Source organism: Nerophis ophidion, linkage group LG03 (genome assembly GCF_033978795.1).
Source record: "Nerophis ophidion isolate RoL-2023_Sa linkage group LG03, RoL_Noph_v1.0, whole genome shotgun sequence".
Lineage (NCBI taxonomy): Eukaryota > Metazoa > Chordata > Actinopteri > Syngnathiformes > Syngnathidae > Nerophis > Nerophis ophidion.
In genome coordinates, this window is record NC_084613.1 from 41,168,035 (window position 1) to 41,180,449 (window position 12,415).

At 45.9% G+C, this 12,415-nt stretch overlaps 1 protein-coding gene across 4 annotated transcripts in view; it reads left to right on the plus strand.

The window, feature by feature from the left end:
- tdrd9 (tudor domain containing 9) overlaps positions 1-12,415 on the plus strand; it is a 116,916-nt gene that overhangs the window by 15,743 nt on the left and 88,758 nt on the right. For all 4 annotated transcript variants that reach the window (XM_061895204.1, XM_061895207.1, XM_061895205.1 and 1 more), the window contains exons 2-3: positions 1,756-1,826; positions 1,940-2,007. In XM_061895204.1, coding sequence (XP_061751188.1) covers positions 1,756-1,826; positions 1,940-2,007 — 139 coding nt within the window. The remainder of the gene's footprint in view (positions 1-1,755; positions 1,827-1,939; positions 2,008-12,415) is intronic.

The following is a 12,415-nucleotide window of genomic DNA, read 5'->3' on the forward strand; positions in this document are numbered from 1 at the left end:
AAGTTTTTTTGATTAGGTCATGAAATTGTGGTAATCGTGTGCCAGGGCATACACATGGCTTTCCAGCATTCTACCGTATACAATACAGAAGCTTGTGCAGCGATGTGAATACAAGTACAACACGTCATTGTACGGATGATCAAAAACATTTATTCGGGTCGGAATGTCTCATATTACACCAACAACATTTTTTGACAATCAAAGTATGATCGTAGGAATCCACATTTTGTGTCATTGACATCGCTAATAACACTGAAGTGCTGCCACTGTCTGAGCAAGGAACAGAGCTAATTGCAGGAGCTATGTGCTTGATGTGTTTTTGTCTTTTTTTGTTTTTTGTGGACTTTTGGATCTGCTTCGTGGGAGTCTTTTGGCCATGGGTCAGTTGTGGAAAGGCCAGAGCTTTCAGTGGAGCTGCAGAGGAGGGGATTGGGCTGCGAAGCTAGTGTTGCATGTCGGGGGTTAATTGCTGGAGGTTTGCTCTCACCAGCGAGAAGGGATGGGTTTCGCGCAAATTTGAATGTGTTAGACACTTTGGTCTCCTTGGACAGTTTCTCGCTTATCTGCGTCGAATGAATGTTGGCCGGGTGCTGGTGGTCAGCCAAGACGCAGTCGGCTCTCTTAGTTGCCTTTTTGTTTCTATTCCTGTCTTTGGCCACTCAGTGGACGATGGTACGAAGCATTGGGAAAGCTACCGCAGTGTTTGTGGGTGTTAAGTTAGTGTTTTTTTTGTCATTTGTCTATGCACAGTGAAATCGTATGTGCGCTTTATGTATAATTTGTTTTGCTAATATTTAGTTTTTTTCAGTTTTTTTCTTCCTTTTTACTTTTGTGGCTGTATGTATAAATGGCTTCTGTTTTGCTTCAGCTCTGTGTTCTTATATTTTAGGACCTTGACGTCTTTGTTTCCCTCGTTTTCATACTAAAATGGCGTTGCGGATGGCGGTACTTTGATCTTTTTGGAGTTGTTGCCTTTTTCTTTATTTCTTACATTGAACAAAGAGAGCATAGTCTACAAAGTCAAATTTCTTGTTTGTTTAACATACTTGGGCAATAAAGCCAATTCTGATTCTGAAATGTAGATGATTTTATAATGTAGGTTGTAGTGGTGCAAGTGGTATGCAAATGCATTTCACAAATGACTTTCTATTCAAATCTGCCTTCAAGTTCTATGACTTGTATATCCCCTCAAGGTTCATTATGTTCTTTTATAATCTCTTTTCAAAGCACTGTTAATACCGCAGATTGCCTCCAATTGATTTTGAATCAAATGACACACTCATGTTGGGTCAGTTGCTTTATTATACGATGCTGAATAATATTACCTTCTTCCTTGTGTCCTATCAAGCTACACTTTTACATTGATCAACATACAACTGTTGTGTTGGGAGTGCGTTTTATTTTTAAACCAAATACGACTTTCAAAGGTATCAAACAGTCTGACAGTTGCATTCTTGTGATATACTTTCTATGTATAGATCAATAAGTTTTATTTTCCTTAATAGCAGGTCTTCCTCTTTTTTTTACAATTATGCATACATTTAATAGTTTTGTAAGGAAATTATGAATAAGCAATTGCACCTTGCCCAAGTACCGGTACATATCCTCCAACTGTGCTGGAAGTGGACCATGCTTGAGCAGGTCCACAACCCAGCCTTTGTGTCTATATATGTTAGTCAAGTGCAGTTTGCTTAAAATATGAAGTGTCTTTTCATAATGATTAACTTAAATTTGTCTAAACTGTTTGCCTACCAGCCCAGGAAAGGTTTCTGATGAATACTCCATTAAAAGTGGGAACTCAGTGGGAGGACAATTCAAGAAAAAAGGTCAGCTGCCAAGTAAAGGCTTCTATGAATTTCTCTCTTGTTGCTTGTTGTATTACATAGTATTTCATCAGAACCAATGAATGTTTGTTGTGGTTTTATTTCTGAATCCTTAGGTAGCAGCCATCCTCCCCTTCAAAGCTACGAGTACCCAAGCTTGCCCATAACCAAAAACAGACAGGAGGTGAGCTATTGAGTCCATTTGCTGTTTACAGAGCGTGAGTGTCTTTCCAGGTTTTGCTGTTTTTCAGACTTTTTTACTTTCTATACAAGGGCCATTCTGTCTAACTGATTCGAATGGCTGCCTTGCAATGTTGTAAAGAACAGGGTAGAAAATGATCTACCCAATGTGAACTCGTGAGTAAAATCCAGGAGAAAAAAATCTATTTCATGTTTTTTTATGAAATATTGCTGCGTGTAATGATGGGAGTCAAAGGAGGAGTGACAAAAGATGGAGCTAACATTGTGTTATCAAAAATTGAGCAGTATCTATGCGTCCGTGGGTTCTCCACAACACAGGAAATGTGTCTCTTAAAACGCGTCCAACCGGAACTCTAACAATAACAAACGTTCCGTGGCTAAATAATGTAAACCCACTACAATACCAGAAAATAGGATCCAAACAAAATTGGTGGAACGCTCTCCTCAGCCGCAGGTAGTTGAAACGTCGTACCGAATTGCAGGACAGGGAGACCATCAGGAGTGCCAAAACAAGTTCGGCAGTTTGCAGGCTGGTCCTATGGGAACCAACACACGGGCATCGATCGCGAGGACGTCCCGCGCTAACGTACGTGGACATCCTGAAGAAAGATGTGGTAGCTGAAAGCTCTACGGAGCTGGCCGGGTGTATGGAGAAAAGGAATGATTGGAAACTCCGATGGAAGCTCGTCTGAGGACGACAGAGAGAGAGAGTTTGCAAAGTGAGCATCATCTAACTAGCTTACTTGTCGCCTACGTTCTCTGTCTGAGCCACATTTTTGACAACTTGCTCCATTGCTACTTATCATATTTAAATGATTACATACAATCTCAACACTGTTAGTTTGGAACCAGTTGTAGTTCTAGAGCATTTATTAGTAGCCAGCAAGAAATTGATTTTTGAAAGGACAAATGTAAACAGACGTCTCAACAGCGAAAGTACAAACCCGCGTTTCCATACGAGTTTGTAAATTGTGTTAGATGTAAATATTAATGGAATACAATGATTTGCAAATCTTTTTCAACCAATATTCAATTGAATGCACTACCAAGACAAGATATTTGATGTTCAAACACCATAAACTTTATTTTTTTTTGCAAATAATAATTAACTTAGAATTTCATGGCTGCAGCACATGCCAAAGTAGTCGGGAAAGGGCATGTTCACACCTGTGTTACATCACCTTTTCTTTTAACAACACTCAATAAACGTTTGGGAACTGTGGAAACTAATTGATGAAGCTTTGAAAGTGGTATTCTTTCCCATTCTTGTTTTATGTAGAGCTTCAGTCGTTAAACAGTCCGGGGTCTCCGCTGTCGTATTTTACGCTTCATAATGCGCCACACATTTTTGATGGGAGACAGGTCTGGACTGCAGGCGGGCCAGGAAAGTACCCACACTCTTTTATTACGAAGCCACGCTGTTGTAACGCATGCTGAATGTGGTTTGGTATCGTCTTGCTGAAATAAGCAGGGGCGTCCATGAAAAAGACGGCGCTTAGATGGTGGCATATGTTGTTCCAAAATCTGTATGTACCTTTCAGCATTAATGGTGCCTTCACAGATGTGTAAGTTACCCATGCCTTGGGCACTAATGCACCCCCATACCATCACAGATGCTGGCTTTTGAACTATGCGTAGATAACAGTCTGGATGGTTCGCTTCCTCTTTGGTCCGGATGACACTGTCGAATATTTCCAAAAACAATTTGAAATGTGAACTCGTCAGACCACAGAACATTTTTCCACTTTGCATCAGTCCATCTTAGGTGATCTCGGGCCCAGAGAAGCCGGCAGTGTTTCTGGATGTTGTTGATAAATGCCTTTCCCATACTACAGTTTTAACTTGTACTTACAGATGTAGCGGCAAACTGTAGTTACTGACAGTGGTTTTCTGAAGTGTTCCTGAGCCTATGTGGTGATATCCTTTAGAGATTGATGTCGGTTTTTGATGCAGTGCCGTCTGAGGGATCGAAGGTCATGGTTATTCAATGTTGGTTTCCGACCATGCCGCGTAGGTGGAGTGATTTTTCTAGATTCTCTGAACCTTTTGATGATATTATGGACCGTAGATGTTGAAATCCCTAAATTTCTTACAATTGCACTGTAAGAAACGTTGTTCTTGAACTGTTTGACTATTTGCTCACGCAGTTGTGGACATAGGGGTGTACCTCGCCCCATCCTTTCTTGTGAAAGACTGAGCATTTTTTGGGAAGCTGTTTTTATACCCAATCATGGCACTCACCTGTTCCCAATTAGCCTGCACACCTGTGGGATATTCCAAATAAGTGTTTGATGAGCTTTCCTCAACTTTATCAGTATTCATTGCCACCTTTCCCAACTTTTTTGTCACATGTTGCTGGCATCAAATTCTAAAGTTAATGATTATTTGCAAAATAAAAAATGTTTATCAGTTTGAACATCAAATATGTTGTCTTCGTAGCATATTCAACTGAATATGGGTTGAAAATTATTTGCAAATCATTGTATTCCTTTATATTTACATCTAACACAATTTCCCAACTCGTATGGAAATAGGGTTTGTATATTTATATATAGGATTGAATGATTGGTGGTGGTCGGAGGGGCCGTAGGCGCAAACTGGCAGCCACGCTTCCGTCATTCTACCCCAGGGCAGCTGTGGCTACTGATGTAGCTTACCACCACCAGGTGTGAATGAATGATGGGTTCCCACTTATCTGAGAGCGCTTTGAGTATATAACAATAGAAAAGCGCGATATAAATCTAATCCATTATTATTATTATTATATGTATTTATAATATAATAATGTGTGTGTGTGTGTGTATATATATATATGTGTGTGTGTGTGTGGATGTATATATGTGTATACATATGTGAGCTGGGTGGCAGCCGAAGGCAAGGCACTTGGCGGTCTGATCCTCGGCTACATAATCTAGCTCTTGGGACGTAGAACGTCACCTCACTGGGGGGGAAGGAGCCTGAGCTAGTGCGCGAGGTTGAGAAGTTCCGGCTCGATATAGTCGTACTCACCCCCACGCACAGCAAGGGCTCTGGAACCAGTTTTCTCGAGAGGGACTGGACTCTCTTCCACACTGGCATTGCATGCAGTGAGAGGCGACGAGCTGGGGTAGCAATTCTTGTTGCCCCCCGGCTCAAAGCCTGTATGTTGGAGTTCAACCCGGTGGGACGAGAGGGTAGTCTCCCTCCGCTTTCGGGTGGGGGGACGGGTCAGGACTGTTGTTTGTGCTAACGCACCAAACAGCAGTTCAGAGTACCCACCCTTTTTAGATACACATGGTAGTACTGAAAAAGTGCTTCCCCGGATGATTCCCTTGTCCTGCTCGGGGACTTTAAAGCTCATGTTTGCAACAACAGTGAAACCTGGGGAGGCGTGATTGGGAAGAATGGCCACCCCGATCTGAACTTGAGTGGTGTTTTGTTATTGCACTTTTGTGCTTGTCACAGATTGTCCATAACCAACACCATGTTCAAACATAAGGGTCTCCACATGTGCACTTGGCACCAGGACACCCTAGGCCGCAGTTCCATGATCGACTTTGTAGTTGTGTCATCGGATTTGCGGCCTCATGTTTGGTCACTCGGATGTAGAGAGGGGCGGAGCTTTCTAACAATCACCACCTGGTGGTGGGCTGCGATGGTGGGGGAGGATGCCGGACAGACTTGGCAGGCCCAAACGCATTGTGAGGGTCTGCTGGGAACGTCTGTCAGAGTTTCCTTTCAGAGGAAGTTTCAATTCCCACCTCCGGAAGAATTTTGAACATGTCACGAGAGGTGCTGGACATTGAGTTCGAGTGACCATATTCCGCACCTCTATTGTTGAGGCGGCTGATTGGAACTGTGGCCGCGAGGTAGTTGGTGCCTGTCGTGGCGGTAATCTGAGAACCCGTTGGTGGACACCAGCGGTGAGGGATGCCGTCAAGCTGAAGGAGTCCTCTCAGGTTCTTTGGCTCATAGGACTCCAGAGGCAGTGGACAGGTACTGACAGGCCAAGCGGTGTGCAGCTTCAGCGGTCGTGGAGGCAAAAACTCGGACATTGGAGGAGTTCGGGAAAGCCATGGACAATGGCTTCAAAGCGATTCTGGACGACCAATCTGCAGCCTCAGGAGGGGAAGCAGTGCACTGTCAACACCGTGTATGGTGCGGATGGTGTTCTGCTTACCTCGACTGCGGATCTTGTGTACCGGTGGAAGGAATACTTCGAAGACCTCCACAATCCCACCAACACGTTTTCTTATGAGGAATCTGTGGTGGGCTCTCTTATCTCTGGGGTTGAAGTTGCTTAGGTAGTTAAAAAGGGTTTCGGTGGCAAAGCCCCGAGTGGATGAGAGCCGCCCGGAGTTCCTTAAGACTCTGGATGCTGTGGCGCTGTCTTGGTTGACAAGACTCTGCAGCATCGCGTGGACATCGGGGGCGGTACTCTGGATTGGCAGACTGGGGTGGTGGTTCCTCTCTTTAAGAAGGGGGACTGAAGGGTGTGTTCGAACTATCGTGGATCACACTCCTCAGCCTTCTCGGTAAGGTTTATTCAGGTATACTGGTGAGGAGGGTACGCCGGATAGTCGAACTTCGGATTCAGGAGGAACAGTGTGGTTTTAGTCTTGGTCGTGGAACTATGGACCAGCCCTCTACTCTCGGGAGGGTTCTTGAGGGTGCATGGAAGTTTGCTCAACCAGTTTACATGTGCTTTGTGGATTTGGAGAAGGCATTTGACCGTGTCCCTCAGGAAGTCCTGTGGGGAGTGCTTAGAGTATGGGGTATTGTACTGTCTGATTGTGGCGGTTCACTCCCTGTACGATCCGTGTCAGAGCTTGGTTCGCATTACCGGCAATAAGTCGGACACGTTTCCAGTAAGGGTTGGACTCTGCCAAGGCTGTCCTTTGTCACCGATTCTGTTCATAACCTCCATGGACAGAATTTCTAGGCGCAGTCGAGGCGTTGAGGGGTTCTGGTTTGGTGGCCGCGAGATTAAGTCTTTGCTTTTTGCAGATGATGTGGTCCTGATGGCTTCATCTGGCCGGGATCTTCAGCTCTCACTGGATCGGTTCGCAGCAGAGTGTGAAGCGACCGGAATGAGAATCAGCACCTCCCAGTCCGAGTCCATGGTTCTCGCCCGGAAAAGGATGGCATGCCATCTCCGGGTTGGGGAGGAGACCCCGCCCCGAGTGGAGGAGTTAAAGTACTTTGGAGTCTTGTTCACGAGTGAGGGAAGAGTGGATTTTGAGATCGACTGGCGGATCGGTGTGATGTCTTCAGTAATGCGGGCGTTATATCGATTCGTTGTGGTGAAGAAGGAGCTGAGCCGGAAAGCAAAGCTGTCAATTTACCGGTTGATCTACGTTCCCATCCTCACTTATGGTCATGAGCTTTGGGTCATGCCTGAAAGGACAAGATCACGGGTACAAGCGGCCGAAATGAGTTTCCTCCGTCGGGTGGTGGGGTTCTCCCTTAGGGTGAGAAGCTCTGCCATCGGGAGGAGCTCAAAGTAAAGCCGCTGCTCTTCCACATCGAGAGGAGCCAGATGAGGTGGTTCGGGCATCTGGTCAGGATGCCACCCAAACGCCTCCCTAGGGCGGTGTTTAGGGCACATCCAACCGGTAGGAGGCCACGGGGAAGACCCAAGACACGTTGGGAAGACTATGTCTCCCGGCTGCCTTGGCAACCTCTCGGGATCCCCCAGGAAGAACTGGACGAAGTGGCTGGGGAGAGGAAAGTCTGGGCTTCCCTGCTTAGGCAGCTTCCCCCGCGACCCGACCTCGGATCAGCGGAAGAAGATGTATGGATGGATATTTCCACAGTCGGCTTTGTCACCTTTCCTCTTAAAAATGGTTATTATAGCAGCATCTTTCCATTCCTGGGGGGTGGCTTCAGAGGACCAGATGGAATTAATCAATTGGTGAAGCCAGCGGGTGAGGAGATAGCCACCAAGCTTCTGCCCCTCAGCTGTCAGGGCCTGGGCTTTTGTTGTTTTCTAGGCCCTTGGTGGCTTTTTGGGACCTCAGCAAAAGGGAGGCGGGGAGTCCAGGTGGTCGACAGGGGGAGGGGTTGGGAAATTGGTGAAAATGTCCTGGTCAGAGGGAATTTTCGGAGTTAAGGAGAATGTTGAAATGTTCAGCCCGTCTATGTAGGATCTGGGGTGTGTCCCTATAGAGGGTGACTCCGTCTGCCAAAATGAATGGGGTTATATTTTTTCTCTGTGGACGATTTATAGATTTGATGGCATCATAAAATCCATGGGAATTGTTGGTGTCAGCAGAGTTGGATCTAGCTGGCTTTCTTGATCCACCAGTCATTTACCATGGCTTTGAGGGTGTGCTGGACTTCAGCTCTTATGGAGGAAAGTCAAGTCTTTAGTGTGATGGATTTTGGGTTGGCCAGGTAAGCAGTATGGGCTTTGTGTTTTGACTGGAGAAGTTTAAGGATATCCAGTGCACTGTTGTCAAACCAGTCCTGATGTTTAGGCCTGGTGTATCCAAGGGATTCCTCCGCTGCCTAATGGATGGCAGTCCTTAGGGAGTTCCAGCAGGTGTTGATGTCCGGGTCCAGGTGAGTATCCCGGATTGCAGCCAAATTTTCTGCAAGCTGTACTCTGAGCTGGTCTACAGAGTGCTTGGATTTGAGTCCTTCACAGTTGAGTCTCTTGTTTGGTGGTGTTTTCTTCAGTTGGGGGCAGACTTCCTTCTGAAATTTGGCTCTGATCATTCGATGGCCAGTCCAGCAGTCCGCTCCACGCATCGCTCTGGAGATTAGGACCTCCTTTCTGTCTCTAAGACGGGTGATAATATAGTCGAGGACGTGCCAATGTTTGGAGCGAGGATGTGTCTGGGAAGTCTTGAAATTATCCTTGAGCTAGAACAGGGTGTTGGTGATGATCAACTGATGGTCAGAGCAGAGTGTAAGGAGGAAAAGCCAATTATCTTTAAACTTACCAACCCTGTGCTGACCAAGTGTTCCGGTCCAGAGCCCACTGTCAGAGCCCACCCTCGCGTTAAAATCCCGGAGGAGTATGAGCTTTTCGGTGGGATGCGTTTCCTCTATGGCGGAGTTTAGAGAGGCATAGAAGGTGTCCTTGCTCTCAAGGTTTGCATCCAGGGTTGCGGCTTAGGCGCTGATAACGGTAACATGGCGATTTTTGTTGACTGGTACACGCCACGTCATAAGCCTTTCGCTTATACCCATTGGAGACTCCGAGATCTTGTGAAGCAGGCTTGTCCTGGCGGCAAAACCCACTCCATGTAGACGACGGGAGCCTTCTGGATGACCCTTTCAGAAGAAGGTTTAGCCTTCTCCTGCCTCTGTGAGTGTGTCTTCCCCATGTAAGCGGGTTTCGCACAGGGCGGCTATTTCAATGCCGTATCTGTTTAGTTCATGTGCAACGAGTGCTGTTCTTGGCTACGGGCGGCAGGAGAGATCATGCACATCCAGAAGTGTGCGTACGTTCAATGATGCCATTATGAAGGGAATTTTTTTTCTCTTGTAAGTTTGTTTTCGACCGCATAAAGGGATGATCCGGCAGCTGCGGTAGGCTTCCCGGGCGAGTGGAACACACTGTTTTTAGGCCACCTTTTCTAGGCCCTTCCCATTTGAGACTGAGCAGAGCGGTGCTGCTCAGTCACATGTTAAGCTGCCGGGGAGGCATGCTGTTCCATCCCATGCCGCAGCGACCTTCACTCGCACACCGCCTACGTGCAGGGTTGGGCTAGGTACTGCCAGTCACATCCTTGACCTGTACCAGCCGCTCTTACCCATCGCGGAAGGACTTGAGGGCAGGGGGGGGTCTAGTGCTGAGGAGGAGTAAAACACCTGCGCAGTGAATTGATTTAAGTGGTGGTAGATGTGCGCAGTCTCTACCCGCACTGTTTTGTCTTGGCCCCATGTGGTATCCTCCAGTGGCATGAAATGCTCATGACGGCCTTCTGCCGAATGGGGTTGCAGAGGACTGCTAGAGCACTAGTCTGTTGGTGACTGCCTAATGCGAGTCCTCGCCACAGATTTTTTGTTAGGGGTTTTCTCCCGGAGCTTGTAACCAAGTGGTTAGCCAGTAGGCACTGGTCAATCGGATGGTGGTACCCTGGATGGAGGTTAAGCTATCCACACCCGAGGGATCCCATGCTGTTTAGCCTCAGGCTGCAAGGCAAACCGTTACCAGGGACTGCCACAAGGAGGCACAGCAAAGGTCTTGGTGATGGAGAGGTTATGTACTGGCGAGAAAAGACTTAAAGGCCTACTGAAACCGACTACTACCGACCACGCAGTCTGATAGTTTATACATCTTAACATTGAAACACATGCCAATACGGCCGATTTGGTTTACTAAATTGCAATTTTAAATTTCCCGCGAGGTATCCTGTTGAAAACGTCACGGAATGATGGCGCGTATGATGAAGCGTGCGCATGACGTCTCGGGTTGTAGCGGACATTTTTTTCCAGCTCGTTCCAAGCTATAAGTAGTCTGCTTTAATCGCATAATTACACAATATTCTGGACATCTGTGTTGCTGAATGTTTTGCAATTTGTTCAATTAATAATGGAGAACTGAAAGTAGAAAGATGGAGGTGGGAAGCGGTGCACTGCAGCTGCCTTTAGGATCACAAACACAGCCGGTGTTTCCTTGTTTAAAATTCCTGAAGGTGAAGCTTTACTATGGAACAGAGCGGTCAAGTGGACATGGATCCCGACCACATGTCAACCGACAGGTTTCGGTGAGAAAATTGTGGTAATAAGTCGGCTCTTACCGTATACATCAGCGGAGCTTGCGTCCTGCTGCAGCTGCGTGGCTTCACTCAGAGACACTGACGGTCACCACACCCGTGGCCACACCCCTCCGACTTTCAGGTACTATATAATCTCACTAAAACACTAGTAACACAATAGGCAGATAAGGGATTTTCCAGAATTATCCTAGTAAATGTGTCTAATATCTGAATCGCTCTCACTGCCCCCGTCTTATTTTTTATTTTATTTTTTAAACTTTTTTTATTTATTTATTTATTTATTTTTTCTAGTCCTTCACTCTTATTATCCTCATCCACAAATCTTTCATCCTCGCTCAAATTAATGGGGAAATTGTCGTTTTCTCGGTCCGTATCACTCTAGCTGTTGATGGCTATGATTGTAAACAATCTGAGGATTAGGAGCCCTACAACCCTTGACGTCTTGCGCACATCGTCTGCTATTTCCGGTACAGGCAAGACTTTTTTTACTAGCGACCAAAAGTTGCGAACTTTATCGTCGATTTTCTCTACTAAATCCCTTCAGCAAAAATATGGCAATATCCCGAAATGATCAAGTATGACACATAAAATGGATCTGTTATCCCCGTTTAAATAAGAACATTTCATTTCAGTAGGCCTTTAAGCATTCTGCTTTTCTATCGTTTGGTTCTTGATCAGCTATCCAGCGGCAGTTCCTGGAAGCGAGAGGCAGCAGGCTATGGCGTCACATTAGTGCCAAAAATCCAAGCGCATAAAAACTGTTATTGTGCGCTGATTCTCCACTTTGTGCGCGTGGGTGACACTCTTTTGCACGCGTGTGGGGCCGTCTCAGTCTGTGCGCTCTCTGTGTATTCCTGGCATCCCTCCTCGCGCTTTCATGTTTGTTTTGGCACTTTGGGGGCGGGTATGCTTAGATGGCCCCTTCTTTCTGATTGGCTCTGAGTATTTTTTCATATGACCAATCAGAAGCATCGCAGGGCGGGTCATCACAGTGATGACCCCAGAATCTATTCATTTTCAACACCCCTATAATAAGGCTTACCTGTGAAGTTTTGGATAAAAAAAAAAAGGGAAATTGTATTGAGTTGTCCCACCATATTGTATCCAAATGGTTAAATATATTACTTCAATCTTGATAATATTATTTCAAATTAAGTCCTATCATAAAGACAATTATTGTTAAATGTGCTAATGCAAAATACCTATGGCGTCACATTAGTGCCAAAAATCCAAGCGCATAAAAACTGTTATCGCGCGCCGATTCTCCACTTCGTGCGCACGCGAGACACCCTTTTACGCGCCTGTGGTGCCTTTGTGCGCACGCGCGGTGTCTTTGTGCGCGTGCCTTTTTGCGTGCGCGTAGTACCTATATGCGCGCGCGCCGTCTTCGTTTTGGCACTTTGTGGGCGGTTATTCTTACACGGCCCCTCCTTTCTGATTGGTCAGGCGAAAATAGCTGAGGGCCAATCAAAAGTATAGCAGGGCGGGTCATCGTCAATATGTATCTAGATGATACAGCTCTTGTCGACAAACAAATTCTAAAAAGTCCAAATTTAGAGGAGTTGTGTAAAATGCCAATTGAATTTTATCTAAAAGTCTGATGAAGGTAATGTCTCATCTGTTGAGAAAACATCACATAGTTAATGAAGTGTCAAGATCAATATTTCTCTTTTCAAACAA